At 48.0% G+C, this 18,012-nt stretch overlaps 1 protein-coding gene across 5 annotated transcripts in view; it reads left to right on the forward strand.

Moving 5' to 3' along the window:
* The first annotated feature begins 209 nt into the window (after positions 1–209).
* The window catches only part of PTPRG (protein tyrosine phosphatase receptor type G), a 699,794-nt gene continuing 681,991 nt past the window's right edge, over positions 210–18,012 (forward strand). For 3 of the 5 annotated variants that reach the window (XM_032359242.1, XM_032359260.1, XM_032359266.1), the window contains exon 1: positions 211–1,001. In XM_032359242.1, coding sequence (XP_032215133.1) covers positions 901–1,001 — 101 coding nt within the window. In that variant the 5' untranslated portion in view covers positions 211–900. Of the gene's footprint in view, positions 1,002–18,012 lie in introns of all 5 variants that reach the window. The other 2 variants (XM_032359252.1, XM_032359271.1) reach the window with 2 other exon arrangements.

Raw genomic sequence — 18,012 nt, forward strand, 5'->3', positions numbered from 1 at the left:
CCGGAGGCGAGAGGCGAGCACGGCTGCTTTAAGAGCGCGGTGGGCGCGCTCTCGTGGCCCGCAGCCCCGGCTGCGCGCCCCCGTGCCCGCCGCGCGCCCCTGCTCGCGCGCCGCCTCGCGCGCCGCCGCGCCCGCCGCCGCGCGCCCCCTGCTCGCTCGCTCGCCGGCTTTAAAGTCTCTGCCAGGATCCATGCTCACATGTTACTTCCTGTATGGAGGCATGGCCAGTTTCCAGCCCCGCGCTCCTCGTTCCTCCCCAGCCTGCGCTGGAGCCACAACTTTCAGGAGCATGGACTGAAGGCGCCCTCGCCCCAGCGCCACTGTGAGATCCTTTGTGTTTTCCTGCGTTTCCTCCGGCCGTTTCTATTTTGGGGGGCTTTTCGCTCCCCCCGCCTCTCCCCTCCCCTTCCCCGCTCGCAAACATGCCTCCTTCCTTCCCCGGGCCCTGGAAGGAGCTGCCTGCCTGAAGCCCGGAGACGCCGCGCCGCGCTCAGCCCCGCCGCCGCCCGCCGGCTCTCGGGCTGCGCTGCGCCGCCGACTCAAGTTGGGGATCTTCGGCTGCTCGCCGCTGCCGCCTGCGGTCCCTGCCTGCCCCGGGCCCCGGGCATCGTCGCCGCCCGCCGATTACTCGCCCTGCTCGCTCGGCTTGCTCTTTTTTTGAACGGAAAGCAGCCCATCTCCACCGAGGATCGTCCCCAGCGTGGCTCCGCGTTCCCGGTCACTTTTTTGAGATTTTTCCGGGGGGCGCTCGGCGGCTTCCCGGATTCCAGGGGGACTCGGACCGCCGAGAGCGGGGGGCCCGTAGAGCGGGCGAACAGGGGAAGAGCCAGGGCTTAGCGGAGGCTCACACGGAGACAAGAACTTACTCAACAAGTTTACCCCCCAGCCTTCCTCTTTTCGATGTGCGTTTTCGGACATGCGGAGGTTACTGGAACCGTGTTGGTGGATTTTGTTCCTGAAAATCACCAGTTCCGTGCTCCATTATGTCGTGTGCTTCCCCGGTGAGTGCCGGCCGCTGAGGGGACCCGGCCCTGGCCGGCGCGCGCGGGGGATGCGGAGTTGTGGCCGCGGCACGGAGCTCGGGCGCCCGTCCCGGGGACCCCAGAGAGGGTGAAGGGGGGCCGGGCACACGGGGAGGAGAGAGGGATCCGCTCCGCTGGTTCTGGCGGCGTTTAGGGAGGCTGATGGTTGGTGATGGTGGAAGCAGGAGCTGGCGGGGAAAAGGGGACGGGGGCCGTAAGGGGTCTGCTCTCGCTCAGGTTTGGGGGGGTCTGGGGGAGCCCGAGTAAGAAGAAAAGCTCGCTTTGCAGATCCGTCACTGTTGGAGAGAGCTAGACCTCTGGGGCCGTTGAAGGGACTGGGGCCAGGGGAGAATGCCTCTGTGGGTTTGGGGGGCCCAGGGTGCGCCCCACACCCCCGAGAAGATTGAAGGAGCTCCGAAGGAGAGGGACTTGCTTTGCTGCTTCCCGACCCTTTGGAGGGTGTTAGGAGGATGGAAGCTGGAGGCTAAACGTGGAGGACTGGGAACGTTGAGAGCAGCCTGCGTTCTTGTGTCCGGGGCGAGGGGCGACCCCAGCTCGGGGCTGGGACGTGGGCTGCCCTTCAGTGCTGGAGCGAGCCAGCCTTCACCCGCGCGGGGGCCCGGGAGCGGTGGGAGGGCTGGAACAGGCGGTTTAGGGAGATCGTGGCTTCCCCAGCCCCGGCCCGCGCCCCTTTACCCTGCAACTCTGCTCCGCAGGGTTGCTCCTGTAGGGGCGCGGGGGGGTGGTGGGGGTGGTCGGCTGTTGGGTTGCTGTTCGCGCCGGGGCGAATTTTTTCCTGTCTCGCGCGCCCTGCCTACCTTCATCTTTGCCTCTTTGCAGGCTGTTCGCGGCTGGCCGACCTAGACCCGCTCCTTTCTGGCCGGGTTAAGACGGGAACTGTATTGGCCATTGGTGACGATAATAAATCACCGCACGTAGCGGTGTGCGGCTCTGCGACCCTCCACTTCCAGCCCTCCACCGGCCGACCCTCTTTCCTCTCCCCTCCCGCAGGGCAGAGGCCAGCCGCCTCCCTCGCCTCTCATGCAGGCGTCCCCCCCAGCCCCCCCGCTACAGCTGCACCCCGGAGCTCCTTTGAATCTGTCCGGCCCCATCCTCGGGGGGTGGAGGCCACGTCCTCTGCCTTAGCCGGGGAACGGGTGGGAAGAAGGGGGGCGATTCGCTTTTTAATTTTTTAAAATCTCGTTGTCCTAAGGATAGAGACCCCCCACCCCCGTTTTCTCTGCCCTTTCATCCATTAGCTCTTGGTTACCTAGAGGTGGGTGTTATCTGAAGGAAGGGAAAAAGAAACGTGCCCCGATGTTTCTGGTCTCTCTGGTCACAGCCGCTTGTCCCCGAGCGGCCTGAGCGCAAGGTTTTGGTGCAGCGGGTCCTCCAGCTACATCGTGCGCCCTGCAACAGGGCGCGGGCACTCTCGCTGCCCTGGGGGACTTGCTTGGGGAGTGGCAGCGAGTGTCCCTTTTGCAGGCACAGGGGTGGCCTCGAGGAGCAGAGAGGCAAAGCACAGTCTTTTCTACGGCACCCCTTTCCTCTCTGCGCATCCTCCTGCCCCCGGAACCGCAGGGAGCTCCTGCCACTGCCCAGAAACCCAGCTCGGATGGCTAGCGAGGACGTGTGCCCAGCCTAACCCCGAGGCCTGCGGTTTGCCTACTAGGGTCCTGCCTCCACGGAGCTGGGCGCGGTGTGGACATTTCCCCTTAAGAAATGCCCTCTCTCCCTTAAAAGACTGTTGCTCAGTATTTGTGTTCTCCATCTGCTCCTTCTGGACTTTCTTTGCTGTGAGCTTGCCGGCTGAGTGGGCTCAGGTGCACAGTGGGGTCGAGCTTTGTAAGGGTCATGCTTTTTAATGGGGGCAGTGGGAGTCAGCAGGAGAGCAGCCTTGCGAAATAAGAGGAATTTCTAATTTCACGTCTGGCGTTCTCCTTAGCTCGGGTATGCAGCCAGTGGGTTGGCCGTGGTTTTCTTTTTCCTGATGTCTCAGGAAGCTTGAAATCCAAAATGGGACCTCCAGTGATGCCGCCTTCGTGGGTCTTGGACAGTTTTCATCTTCCACATTTTCTTTTCGTGCCCACGCTGCGAGGTAAATAGCACATTCCCTCGCCTTGGAGCCTGAGGGTGTCGGAAAGGGAAGGGGCAATGGTGTGAGGCGCGGGGAAGAGGGGCTGTGGTTTGGAAAAGTGCCTCTGGAGAGGGTGCAGCGAGCAGCCTTTGGAACCAGGCAAAGTTAAAATGTCAGAGCCGTGGGAGAGGGCGGCTTTCCGCTTTTCGAGGGTGCCGCGACGCCGCTGGACCTCAGGGGGCGCCCCTGAGCCACCGGTGGGGCTCTTACCACCTCCACTGGTCCGGCTCTGCCTTCTGGGTGCGGTGGGGCCGCGGTGGGAGCGGGGGTGGGGCGCACGTGGCCAGGTTCCGAGGCTCCGGGGCTGCGGGTGCGCCCTGGAGCGAGGAGGCGGCCTCCGCTGGGCGCTGCTGCTCCTGGCCGGTTCCGAACCCGGTGGGGGCCCGCGTTCGCTTTGGGACCCCCCCCCCTTCTTGCTCTCCGTAATCTTGGGAGCTTTTATCTGGTTGCCACAACGGACAAAGATGCCTGTGGTGTTGGATTAGGGTCCTCCTTGTGAGGCCTTATCCCAAATCCCTTGTAATTTTGTTTCCTCTCAGAATGACTAACTTTCCAGTTAGATTTGTTCTCCGCTCGTGTTCAGGATACAGGGTAGCTGTAATTTGGAAGGGTTTTGGAAACAGCCCTGCCATGGATCTTTCCCCAGCTGGTCAGAAACAGTGGCTTTTAGTCTCCCAACAACAGTACAGTATATGGCAGGTGTGGGACCAGCATCTCCGTTAGTGTTTAAAGTGGTATTTCCACTTTTCAGAGCAGAAGTGCTATCAAATATATTTTAGTGCATAGTACATTCTTTTTCTACATCTTTTTAAAAAATACTGCTATAGAAAGATTTATGAAAATAGGAAAATATAATGGATCCCTACCCAGTTACCCCAATTAGGAACTCAGTCTTTTCTGTACCCACCACCCTCCCTAACACCTCATTATTTTAAAGCAAATCTTATGCATACTTCATTTAAGCATTTGGCATATATATGTATCTAATCATTGAGAGTCTAAGTGCCTTCACCAGGATACAAAATATGCTACTTGAGAGGGTTAACATTTTATGATTTTACATTTGTAAGCTATTCAGCAGAAACAGAAAAAAAATTTTTTTTATTGATTTCTTCTCTCTTTCCGCCCTCAGAGTGAAACCGTTCTCTTTGATTCTGATATGTTTGTACCATAATTACATTACATCTAGGAGGCTGACGTTGGAAACACTTCAGATGGATAAGCTCTGCTCTGTACTTTGGATGTGTCAGAATCGGAGGATCCGTGATTGATGTCTGGTGAATCTCTCTCTCCACTGTCTCTTGGCGCATTTGCATGTACATGCTTATTCCTGATGGACATCCTTTATGGCCTTCTTAGAAAAATGTGGAAGTAATGTTTGAAAGTCAGCAGCAGTCTTAGTCTTTAGGGATGTAGTGAGAAATCATGCATGGCCCCCGACTCCCTAATCCCGACTTGAGATGTCCTGTTCCAACATGAAGAATCTTTGTGTGTCGGGTCTTGAAACTCAGGCCCTCTGACACAGTTGTGGAATAAATATAGTCTTTCATGTTTCTGTGTAAACAGCGTCCCTCTTACAGGGTTGATGGAGTTAGAACTGCAATACCAAATGGGCATATAGAGCTCTTTAGAAATGAGAAGTTGCTGTTGCTGGAGGGAGAAAGGTTAAGGAAATGTTGGCTGAAAGGAGAAAAAGAAGTCTCCAAAAGTGAGGCTTCTCCCCGTAATTAAGGACTTGTTTTCACCAAGTAAAAGATTATATTGTTTTCGTGAGGCAGTGCAGGGATAGCGAAACCAAACCAAAACCCTTTTACGTTCATTTTTGTGTTCTGAAAAACTCCCAAGTTAATGTAGTATAATCAGTAAAATACTGATGCACCAGTTGGAACGGACTTTCTTGCCATTCCTGTAAGATCATTATAAATGCCCCATAGCCGTTGTTACTGAGGACCCCCCTCCTACCACCGTACTCCCTTCCTTGTTTTTCTGGAAACTTCTTAACCAAAAGGACAGTCTGGACACTTAACATTAGCTTAACTTAGGTCAAGACAGCAAGTGTTGCTAATGCTTTGTTGCTTTACCTCTTTTCTTTTATGGTAAAAATAAATAAATATATATATGTGTATATATATATATATATATAAATTTTTTTTTCTTTTTTAAAGATTTTATTTATTTGACAGACGGAGATTACAAGTAGGCAGAGAGGCAGGCGGGGGGTTTGGGGGAGAGGGGTAAGCAGGCTCCCTGCTGAGCAGAGAGCCAGGATTCGGGACTCCATCCCAGGACTCCGGGATCATGACCTGAGCTGAAGGCAGAGGCTTTAACCCGCTGAGCCACCCAGGCGCCCCTATATTTTTTTAATCTGAAATTCCATTCAACATTTTACTTGCATAGGACTCAGGACTATGCAGTGGTATTTCTAAGCAAGTAAAGATTTTAAGATGGGTGTGCATTCTGAATTGCAAGATTAAGAAAAATGATGATTGACATTTTCATCCTGGGGGACATCTTCCATGAAATTACCTTTCATAAAGCACAACTTCTGAAATTATCTGAAGTTATCTCAGAAATTCTTGATTCTCTACCCACTTCCCTCCCCAATAAGCCCTTGATGTGCTCTGGTACAGGTTTGACCACACTCAGGCAATAAGTGGTAATCACTGAAACTACATTTTTGGCTGTATGTGTGGAGAATGAAAGGCCTGTGTATCTAATAATATGAAGGAGGCCAAGAAGTGTGCCCAGCTCCCACCAGAGCTTATTGTAGGCAAAGCTAGTAAGTACTGTGTAGAGCTTCGTGGAAAGAAATAATTGCTTGAGAAGAGCCTGCCCCCCACAGGCAGTGGGAGTTGCTTGTGGAGTTTGTCCCAGAATGACGTTGCTTGGGCACCCATTAATTAGGGCCTCACTAAATATTTGCACATGATTAAAAGATCAGGTACTTTGGGCTCTCTGCCTGAGAAATGGGAGTGACCATCTTCCGTGTAAAGAACTAAACACAGGACTATGGCAATGTTTTGTGCACTTAAAAGATCAGAGGCACATTTGTAAGGTAAACAGTTATCTGTATCTTTGTTTTGACTCTTTTGGGGGCCTGTGGGGCGAGGTTGTGTTTACAAGGAATCCTAACCAAACACAAACAAACAAACAAAAAAAAACAACCCCCCCAACACCAACACTCCAAAAAGGAAATGTGTTCTAAAAGTCCTTGTTTACCTCTTCCTGTTTTTCTTACAATTCCTCTGTCTCCAAGTTCCAATACCTCCGAGTTGTTAATGTCTCTTTAAAAAAAGCAAATCTGGAAGTAATGCAGGTGAATTTCATTTTGAGGAAAGTCTGGTGATTGAAATCTACAATAGATACTTTTGTGGCTTGCTCCCATTCTGAAGGGGTTGGGGAGGTTTATAAGAGATAGCTGTGTAAGATTGCCTGAAGTAGCTAGAGGGCTCCCTGTGCCATTGTCTGCTTCTGTAGAGACACCTGGGATTGGAGGGGCCCTTTTACCTGGTATCGTTTCTAGCAGAATCTCTGGTGTTTGACAGAAAAAAAAAATAGATAACCTATGTGAGATGGTTTGCCAGGACTCTGCGGGTTCAAAGATTTTATGAGTATAGTGCTTGATAGGCTTCTTTGCAAAAACAGTGTCAAAAGTGCTTTTAGGGCTCCATGGAGGAATGACAGCTGACCAGGCTGGACATGTGCCTGGCTTCTTTTTTCGAAGGCCCTCTAGCTGAATTGGGTGATGGTCCTGCTGTACTGGGGGTGGGAGGCAGCTTTCACATTGAGGGAGAACTTTGGTTTTCTTAAGGGTCCATGTACTGGTGTGTCAGCATATAGCAGGGAGAAGTCTTGTTGGAGCCTGGAACTTAATATTTTCTGTTTCTGTTTTTAAACCAGGTGGCTGTGGAGAGTTGTACTGGGTATATTGAAGTATGTAAGAATGTGGTCTCGCAGCCAGCTTGCCTGTTCCATTACTAGCTGTGCTGCCTTAGACAAGTTACTTAACCTCTCTGTGCCTGTCTTTTTTCTCTCTCTCTCTGTGAAATGGCACAGCAATAGGACCCTGACTCCTGAGGTCTTTGTGTGGCTTGAGCGAGAATGCGTGTGCTAAAGGACTGAGAACTTTGCATGGTAAACAGTAAGTGCTCAGTATATGAGCCATTTTTATTTTATGTGTACTAATGAGATTGGAAGAGGAGTGTATGGGAAGAGGAGACTAGAACCGAAAATGACAACCGTATGTAAAAACAAAAACATTTAAAAAGTATTTACATAAATTTGACCAATGGGTTTGGAACTGGCTTAGCTTTTTTTAGGACAAGAAGTTAGACTAGCAAGAGGATATCCCATGTAAAAATAGTGAAATGGTTAGATTTTGAGGTTTTAAAAAAGTGAGAAAGCCTCAGTGAAGTCCGAGAGACCTTCTCACTCACATTCCAAAGGAGGGTCTCCACGTCCCCAACTTTAAATGGGAAAAATGTTTTCCACAGGTTTAAAAGGTGCTGCGTGAATCTCCAGGAGCTGTGCGTGGTGCTATCCATTGTAGAAAGAGCTGCTTGGTCGTGCACCCTGGGATGCTGATTCTTCTCAGGCCTTCCTGACTGTGTTGTAACCCAGGAGGGTGCATCTGCCTGTTACTGTCATTTCTGGCTTTTAATTTCATGCTGCTGATGGGAAGCAAACTGTACCACTTGGGTATTATTTTGTACTTGTATGGCCCTTGGACACAGCCATGTCCCTGTCTCCAGCTCTCCGTGGCTTCAGACCTGCAGAGAGCTTGCAGGAGAGAGCCCCAACCGCGCCTCGCTTCTGCCCTCGAATCAATTTTTTGCAAACTGAAATCAGCATGATGGTTTCCTGGCCAGACAACAAAATGCGATTTTCAACCACTCGACTTAGCTATTTTGGGGCTGTGGCAAAGTGACACAGTTGGCTGCTAAAATCTAGCAACTAAAAAAGAAGAAATGAAAGCATAGTTCATGGAATATGTAACACTTCCATGTAAGAAAATAGGACGACTGGTCTTATTTTTGGGTCTACGATAGTATTTTTCTAACCAGGAGAGCAAAACAGGTTTGTCGATTGATATTGCATTGGGTGTACTTTTGAGGAATTCACACTGGTTGCATGAATCCAAGAGGATTCTCACCCCACTGCAGCCTTGTAAACTCCACAGTACACTTCAATCAGATAAATGCATCAATTTGGAATAGTTTGGATAGAGACACAGCCATAAACAATTTACCAAATACGAAAACATAGGCCACACTAGTGAGGAAATGTCATTTGACTTTTCCAAGAGTGAAGTTAGTCACGCATTTGTCAAAAGGATTTATTTACAAAGCAATTGTTATTTATAAATGATTTCTCTTCTTCTTCTTCTTTTTTTTTTTAAATCACTTTTCCTGAAGTGTTTCCATTCCATGAGTGTAGAGGCTGAGAGCTAGCAGTGCTCTTCTTGGCTGTGGCACTGGGTAGTTGGGCTGCCTTGGGTGAATTACCCAACAACTTGTGGAAAGGGGGTTGAGTGGTATTGGTGGTCCCTGAGGCTGACATATATATACCTCTTCTTCAGGAACCGTTGTAGGACCCTAGAGGCCCAGGTTGAAATTCTTTGTTCTATTACAGCAGTGTTACCTTGGGCAAATGGGCCTCAGTGTTTTAATCTATATAATGGGAACAGTAGTTGTACTAGCTCACCTCACCAAGTGCTAGCCATTATCTAGGCACTGTGCCTAAGTGTGTGTGTGTGTGTGTGTGTGTGTGTGTGTGTGTTTTAAGATTTTATTTATTTCTTTATTTGGGAGAAAGAGGGAGAGGGAGAGAGCACGAGCAGGGGGATAGGCATAGGGAGAAGCAGACTCCCCACTGAGGGAGCCCGATGTGGGACTAGATCCTAGAACCCTGAAATCTTAACCTGAGCTGAAGGCAGACACTTAACGGACCTAGCAGTCCAGGTGTCCCTGTGCCTAAGCTTTTTATGTACGTTTGATCTACCTGGAAGTAGAAACTGAATATCTCTGCTTGTAAGATAGAGCTGAGGGAAGCTGTCGCTGGTCCAAGGTGTCACCCTGTAGTAAGTGGGGGGTGGGTAGTATAAATCTCACTAACCGTCTTTCAGGGTAATTTTGAATTTCAGACTGGTTGTTGTTTGTTTGAAAACTGTTTTTCCAAATTCTGGGGGAAGGCCAGTGAGGAGCCAGACGCAGCCTGGTGTATTTCGCCCTCCTCCTTTTCTCATATAAGCGAGGACCATCCACACTGCAGTGAAGGTGTCTTCCTGTATTTGCCACACATAAATAAGGAAATGATGCAATTAGTATCGGACTTTATTTGGTTTCATTGAAGAGATGACCTTTCAGCAAATTACTTTAGCTTCTCAATAAGGTGATAATAGCTGTGGACAGAGTGAGTTTGTTGGCGGTAAGTTTTTTTTTTTGATTCCTCTTCGAGTGATCCAGTGTAGTCTGTCTTCTGTTTGGGGCATCAAAGAGGGTGATCTGCTAACATGGTGGTATTATTATTCGCCCATATATCATTTAAGTGTGGGCTGCAGGCCCTGGAGCTCAGCTGACTGGCTGTGTCATTTTTTGACTGCCGGAAAAGGTCCGAGGGACTTGTACCTGGGGACAGGAGATGGTTTGGGTTCTGGATTTTTCTTCTGCAGTTTAGAACCAGCCTTGGCAGCCAGCCAGGCCAGCTGTGGGATCTAGGCAACACCCTCTGTTTCTTTGTTTTTTTTTTTTTCTCCCTCACACGCTTAACTAAATGGCTTTTGAGATTCTTCTAGAATTTTAGGGATCGTCGATGCCGGGCTGCACAGTTTGGGAGGTTGAAACTTTTCCACAGTATGCGAGTCCGGTGCTCACTGCATATTACGTTATGGTGTCTGAGGTGTACTTCTCGTTAACTTTCCTCTGAGAGCTTGCTTCCTAAGGCTCTGTCCATGAACCCTTTGATTATGTTTCTGACCTTGCAACAGACTATCCCGAGGGAGTAGCAAACAAGGTGGTGAGTAGATCTTGGTTAATGGAATGCCTGTAAGCTATTTTTTGTTTTTAAACATTAAATCTTATTTCTCCAGGAGTCCCGGTTAAAAAAAAAAAAATGGAGGCTTGTTCATGCCATTCAAGTTATGTAGGGCCTTTAAAATGAACGTGATTTGTGATTGGGGTGATGGGTAGGGTTCTTTGTCTAAAAAGAGAATGGAAAGCTAGTTCTGGATCTTGCTCTGGAAAAGAGAAATGGAGACAGGACAGTCATTTGTGTTATCTGGAGTTCTGCAGGGGGCATCTGGCCATACTGGTTTGGCCATAGTGTGTTGAAAATTTAAAAAATGAAATAGAAAATTGGGGCATTTTGCATTCCTGCCTTCAACAAGTGTATCCTGAAAACTTAAGTGTGCCAGGCACTGTTCTGGGCACTGGGGGGCGGGGACAGTGGTGACCACAGCTCCTCTCCTCATAGTGGCTTCCTATAGAAGTCTGTGTTACTCCTGAAGAATGGGAAGGTATTGCAACCTAGGGCCTGTGCCCTTGCTTGGCAACAACAGTAAGCTTGCATTCAGTAGTGCCTGCCCCTTGAGATGGGACGCTCACCTGGCCCGTAGAGGTTATTTACAATACTCGGCTGGTCCCTGGAGGTGTTTGCCATGTGCATGTAGGAGATCTCTAAGTCTCTGCTCGAGGGAAGGTTTTTTTTTGTTGCTGCTTGTTTGAGGTTTTGTATTCTCTGGATTGGTTGTGTGTAAGTGTGGATGGGTTGTGTATGTGGTACTGCAAGGAAGACCATCCCTGGCTGATGGAGTGACTTTGTTCCTATCAGTCTGGCCCATGAAAGCTGGAGTGCAGCTCTGCTGGTTGTGTCCTTTTTATTTTTGCTCTGTAAATGGCCTGCTACTTTGGTATTTTACAGTAATATGGTGACTTTTGTTGCTGATCGAAATTGCTGTTGGCTTAGTCAACTTAAAAAAAAGTTGTTTTGAAAAATGTATCATTTGATTTAAGAACTAACTCTCTTGGTCACTTTCTTGTTACCCAGCTGTACAGGAAGAGGGTGATGGGGGTGGAAGGTAGAGGTGGTGAAAGAGGGTAGTGGCCCATGTAGAAAGATCTGAGTCCATTAATAGTGCAGTCAGTTTAGCGAGTTCCTTGTCAAATATCTTATTTTTTTCACATAACATCCCTGAGCCATAATTTTTTTTGCACATGATACGCATGCATGGATTAATAGATGATAGAAATAGCCCATCTTCATTTTTTACAACCGTAGCATAGGAGAACCTGAACTTTGAACGAAGTAAAGTGGCCAGCTTTTGGCGTAGACAGATGGAGGATTTAATTCCTTTGCTCTCCTTCTAGCACATTTCCTCGAGTGGCCATTCTGATATATGGTATATTCACATGTATTCCCCATGTAGGATTCAGAGCCTAAGTAGACTGTTGACCAGGATGTCATTTCTCCTTCCATCTGCTCTGCCTTCAGTATCTAGGTGGTGGTAGTCGTATTTGAACACTGGTAGAATGAATGTTCCCTAAAACACTTCAGAGCACGTTTTATAAGACATTGATAGCATTGTGTGTGGTTTCTAGAAATCTCACGTTGGTAGCTGGCATCCTCATTAGACATAGGCTATCTCTTCCTTAAGAGAATTCAGGGTGTATATACTGTCATGGTGTTTGAAGTCCCATCTTTTAAAGAGAGAATAGTGAATAGAATTTTCACTTTCTGTTGCTGGCCACTGAGGTATCCTTTGCTGGAAACAATATATTCTAATTAGACTCAAATGTCTTAAGGGGCAGTAGGGTTATGTTTTGATGATTACAAACTTTTTAAAAATTTTTTCCTTCTCTGTGGAGTAACTTAGGCTACATTCCGTGAACTGGTGTTCATTTCCATCCGTAGTACCCTCGGCTTACAGGGTTGATTCCAGAGCAGTGGGCTTTCTCATTCCTGCTTTGGTTGTTCTAGTCATAGTGACATGAGGTATCTAGAGGGCAGCAGAGCTTGCTGGAACTGACCATAGCGCCTGAAGATGAATGTTGATCTGTTGCCTGGTAATGGCTTTGGGCAGGTTGGTCTAGGAAAAGGGCTTGCCTGAACCGACCATTTTTGCTCGCTTTACAAGCATGGGGTTGACCACCTTGCTGACTGACCATGATGAGACAGACACGTACTCACTGGTGCGTACTTGCTGGTACGGCATGGTGATTCCAAATGTGCTTAGACAGAACCTCAGCTTTCTAGAACACATTGCTGGTCGATGTCCACCTGTTTTTTTTCTTCTTCCCGCCATTCTAGCACATTCTTCTAAAACTAGTCATTTTCTCTGCTAACACGTGTGGAGAGGACTGGTGGAGGGTAAGAACGATCTCCTGACAGTGTGAGGGATCAGCCCTTCGTTTTCTCGACTAGACAGCTGGTGCAGAAGCTGCTGTAATTATTTCGTGTGATAGAGGGTGGGTAACCTCTGGCATTAGAGTTCTTTCGGAACCCTGTTTTAGGATGTGCTTTTTAAAGGAGAAGCTTCCCAGTAACTGAAGGAAAGGGGGCTGCTGGTTCTTGAGTTTTCTGCCTTCACTCTGATGCCAAGTGGAGGTTTAACTTGATTTCTGGAGAATGTAGGGGGAAATGGTAAGCACTCTGACCACAGAAACAAAAGAGTCTGCAGAAATAATTCTTTTTTTTTTTAAGGTTTTTTTTTTTCATTGATTTGAGAGAGAGAAAGAGAGCACAAGCAGGGGAGAGGCAGAGGGAGAAGCAGACTTCCCATCGGCCAGAAGCCTGACATGGGGCTCGATTCCAAAACCTGGAGATCATGACCCGAGCTGAAGGCAGATGCCTAACTATCTGAGCCACCAGGGTGCCCCTGCAGAGTTAATGCTTAACGTGCCTCAGGATCTTTAACAATTTTGAGGAAATGAGTCTTGAGACAGGTGGATTCTGGTAAAACAGGCCACTGGCAAGCTCATGGTTTTCGAATTGCTCAGGTCTGTTCATCAACTTAAGTAACCGGCCCAACTTAGCAAATCCTAGCTTTACTTACCTGGGCCAGTGACTTCAATGAGTTTTCTTATCTGTAAAATAAGAGTTTCAACCTTCTAGAGTCCTTTTGATGATGCAGTGAGACTGTGAGTGTGAAGCACCAGGAAAGCATTAGGAACACAAGGCATTATACATGGTGCCCGGATGTTTTTATTTTATTTTTTATTTTTTTAAAGATTTTATTTTATTTTTTATTTATTTACTTTTTATTTATTTGACAGAGAGAGAGAGATCACAAGTAGGCAGAGAAGCAGGCAGAGAGAGAGGGGGAAGCAGGCTCCCCGCTGAGCAGAGCAGAGAGCCCGATGCGGAGCTTGATCCCAGGACCCTGAGATCACGACCTGAGTGGACGGCAGAGGCTTAACCCACTGAGCCACCCAGGCGCCCCTGCCTAGCTGTTTTTAATAAAATGTATAAGAAACGCTTGCAGAGATAGGCTGTCAGTTAATGCCCTGCAGCCCCATGAAGAAGTGGGAGCGCTGGCACTCAGCGAGAGGGGAGATCCCACAGTTAATGAAACGGCCGAGCCCGATTGTGAACTTGGCTTTCTACATGGCGTCATGTTCCTTCGCTGCTAACAGAGTAGGTAGTGGATAAATTAAGGTACCTGTGCTACTCAGGAACATTTTCTATTGACAGAGATTTACCAAAGATGGTTATTAGGTTTCCATTTGCCCTGTACACCCCCCCTACCCCCGCCGCCGCCGACCCACAGCTTGAAGGAACAGGTTTACAGTTACCCTTGGTATCTCATTACTGAAATTATCTGTGTGGGTAGGATGTACATGTATCCGTTACTGGGCCCGTCCTACCCCTTGGGTACACACAGAAGGAAATAGTCCATGAACGTTTGTAGCATGTGTATGTTCCTATGTGTTTTTCTCCCCACTTGCCCCAGTATTATTTTGCAGTTTTCCTACACAGGGATTGGAGATTGGCATTTGAAGTGAATGCCCTAGCCTTGACAGACACTGCTTATTGATCACAGAGCTCTTTCCTCCTAACACCCAAACTGGGTCTTGAAATTCTTTGTCAGGAGTTGGCCCGGGACAGGACTTTGGTGCCATCACTCTGCTATTCTGAGACATTTAGCCTGCCTTAGAAAATAGCATGAAGAAAAGCATTTACAAGGGGCATTTATATTCTTGCTGCTATCGGGGCAGTTTTTAAGCCATGGAGCTGTTTTGAAATTGACCTGAAAGAGCAGGTATCAATATCAGGTATCATGTGCAAAGGTTTCCTGATCCATGACATTGATTTTGGCTCATATTTGACTCACATTCATTTATTCAGGGGGAAAAAAATCCAGTCTCTTGGTGGTGGTTAGTTACATCATATTCTAATTGGTAAGCTTTACTAATGCAGGTTTAGGAACTTGAAATTAGTTGCTTATTTTTCCTTTCTTCGAAGCCCAGAGGTTTTGCATCAGATTAAGGCTCCTGTAGGACTGTTTGTATTCCAAAGTGACACCTTTCTGAATTCTTAGCTATTTAAGTAAGTGTTAAGTATGGGCTTGGTGACAGCAGTCTTTAAAAGTGTGACTGACTAAATGGATTCTTTCCCCCTGTTGTTTATATCTGGTATAAAGTGTCTTGTGTTTACTCTGAATAAATTCATTGTTACCTTTAGGTAGCTTGTTTCTCAAAATTTGAGTGGTCCCCTGATCAGTGTTATTTTTGCTACCGAAATTGGAGAACCGGGATAAAAGGCGAAAGGAATTCTTCTGTGAAGCTGAAATCAGATAACTTTTTGGTATTTGGTAATACACCAAGTACTTGGATGACGTCAAGTAACCCCGTATTTGTTCCTTGAATGTGAATTTTTCCCCCTAAAGGCCCCTCTGTGTAATGTAGTAGCCACTGGGCACATACAACTATTGAACACCCAAAATGTGGCTTATCTGAATTAAGATGTGCTTTTTTTTTTTTTAAGATATTATTTATTTGAGAGAGAGAAAGAGAGAGTGAGTGGACTAGTAAGGGGAGGGCCAGGAGAGGGAGAAGGAGAAGCAGACTCCTTGCTGAGCAGGGAGCCCGATGTGGGGCTCCATCTCAGGACTCTGCGGTCATGACCTGAACTGAAGGCAGACGTTTAACCGACTGAGCCACCCAGGTACCCCTGAGATGTGCTTTAAGTGTAAAACACACACTGGGTTTCAGACAGATGGAAAGAGAATGTAAAATAGCTCATTAAAATTTTACATCGATTGTCTATTGAAATGATAATATTTTCAATATATTGGGTTAAGTGGAATATATTATTAAAATTTATATCGCCTGTTTCTTTTTACTGTTTCCTGCGATGTGACTACCATAAAACTTAAAATTACGTATGTGCCTCCCGTTCCTGGCTTGTATTTTCGTGTTATCTGGTAGCACAGGTCTAGAGTGCTCTTTCCAGCTTTATCTCACCTTCCGGAAGAGTATTTCCCAGCTGGAGCCCTATGCGACAATCACCTCTCTTCCTCTTCCGCATCTCTTGAACACATAGGGCCAGCAGACTTCTGTCACTGGGGGAAGGGCTTGCCTCCTGGAGTGCCCTGTCCCTAGCAGGCACTGGTCTGAGTATCAGGGTAGAGAATTGAGGTCACCTAGCTGTGTGGGCTTGTCTGTCCATCTGTAAAATGGGCTAACAGTCCCTGCTCCGGGAGGTTGTTGAAGGACTGAATGAGGAAAGCCGTGCAGGGCAATTGACACAGGCCCCAGCAAATAGTAAGCATTTGAAAATCATGGCATTTATTGTTATTTTACTAGCTCCAGAGGGGGCATTTGGCTGAGCTCCTGGCTTTGATTTCTCCCTCTTCTGGTTCCAATTGGTGATGTATTGTGGGATCTGTGGAGGGTTGCAAAGCCGACTTGCATGCTTTTAAAATGCCAGCTTCTGCTGCCTTGGACATCCGGGACAGTGTGGAAGACTGTGAGCGTTGTGAAGGAGCTCACGCTCAGCCATTTGAAAGGCAGAACGGGCCTCGGAGATCTTCTGACTTGCAAGCAGCTTGTGAATCTCATGGTCAAGAGTGCTCTAATTCTGGGCGCCTGGGTGGCTCAGTGGGTTAAAGCCTCTGCCTTCAGCTCAGGTCATGATCTCAGGGTCCTGGGACCAAGCCCTGCCTCGGGCTCTCTGCTCAGTGGGGAACCTGCTTCCTCCTCTCTCTGCCTGCCTGGCTGCTTGCTTGTGATTGTCTGTCAAATAAATAAATAAAATCTTAAAAAAAAAGAGTGCTAATCCATGCCAGTACCTGTCCCCTCCTCTCTGGTGGGAGGAGGTGCTGTCACGCAGCACCGTGGGCGCTTGCTTTTTTTCTCCTTAGTATCTGGTTTTATTGAGGCCCAAGTTCCCCTCTCTAGTTAGTAGCCAAGATAATACTGATCCCAGGCTCTGGACTCCCAATTATCAGCATTTGTCCAGGCATTAACACAGCTGTGGATTCGGTGAGATGGTGCGGGGCCATCTGTGGAGTGTCGAGTTGTCCATCCGTCTCTTAAGATGTTTGGTTTCTTCCTCCAACAGAATATGAAAATAGGAGGCCCTTCCAAGCAGAGTAAATACTCTGAACTTGCCAACCTGCTGCTTGATTATGAAGTGGGAGATGGAGAAAATGGGAGACATGAACACACTTTTGTTGGACAGCTCAGGTCCGCCTAGAAGGGTTTCTAGGGTTTCTAGAAGGGTTTCTAGCGCTGGCCCTGTGTGTTAGTGTGTTAGCGTGTGTAGGTCGAGATCTTGGGCAGGGGTGGCCGATGCTGGAAGGAAGTGGCTAGTTGGCTGGGAAGACCCACCCTTATTTAATTGTTTTTCAGGTTCTGGTAGGGAATGCTGCCTTCTCAGGGAAGGCCTGACAGGGCGGACACATGCCCTTTGGTGCAGGTGAGAAGAATCTGGCTTTTCCTTGTTTAAGTGCTTTTCTGAGGGAGACACAAGGATGTTGAGGACTTCCAAGTTAGGGTGTTGAAGGAACCCTGGGCGGGTCATCAGGCCCGGAACCTCAGGGGAGGGGTGGTGAGAGCAGCCGTGCATGGCCACATGGGAAAGGGAAGAAAAGGAGTTCTCCGAGGACTTTCTTGTTCTCTTCGGCAGAGCCAGATTTCAGAGTGACTCGTAAGGGAAAATGGTTCTCTTGGCCTTTCTGGCCACACAGAAAGTTCAGTGTTTCTGTTGCCAAGTTAATCAGGCCACCTCCTTTTTTAGGTTTCCTGTGATCTCTTGTATGTGCTGCTAGTCCCTCTCCTCCCTCCTGGCCTTTGACTAGGTCTGGGGGTTTTATACTCCTGAGTAGCGTTTTCTGCTCTAAGCCCTGATTTCTAGGAAGAACACCTACCTCCCAAGCCTTTCCTGCAGGGGAGAGTGAGGGTATCCAGAAATGTGGCTATTCCTCCTTGTCCAGGTGTTTTTATAGTGTGTCACGGCTAACATTAACCTCTCCTGCTTGAGCACCTGCTATGAGCAAATGGGCCATCCTTGCTGGGGGCCAGATACACTCTATTCGAAATCCTTGTATTTCCCAGGTATGCAAATAGAAATTTTGCTTTGTTAAGAAACTTGCCCAGCATCAGATACCTTCGAAGGTGGGGGTCCAAGTCTCTGACTCCACAGCCAGAAATCTTTTTCCTAACAACACAGGCTTCTATTAATAGATAATTGGCTTTGTACTTCTTGTGAATTGCACTCACAGGGTTGAACTCTGGGTTCATTCTGAAAAGGCAGAAGGCCAGGTGAGCGAGGATGGAAGGCTAACTTGGACAGATGTCTTCATTCTTCCGTACTTGGCCAATGTAGGAGCACATAATATAGGGTCAAGTCTTTGTG

Source organism: Mustela erminea, chromosome 1 (assembly GCF_009829155.1).
Source record: "Mustela erminea isolate mMusErm1 chromosome 1, mMusErm1.Pri, whole genome shotgun sequence".
Lineage (NCBI taxonomy): Eukaryota > Metazoa > Chordata > Mammalia > Carnivora > Mustelidae > Mustela > Mustela erminea.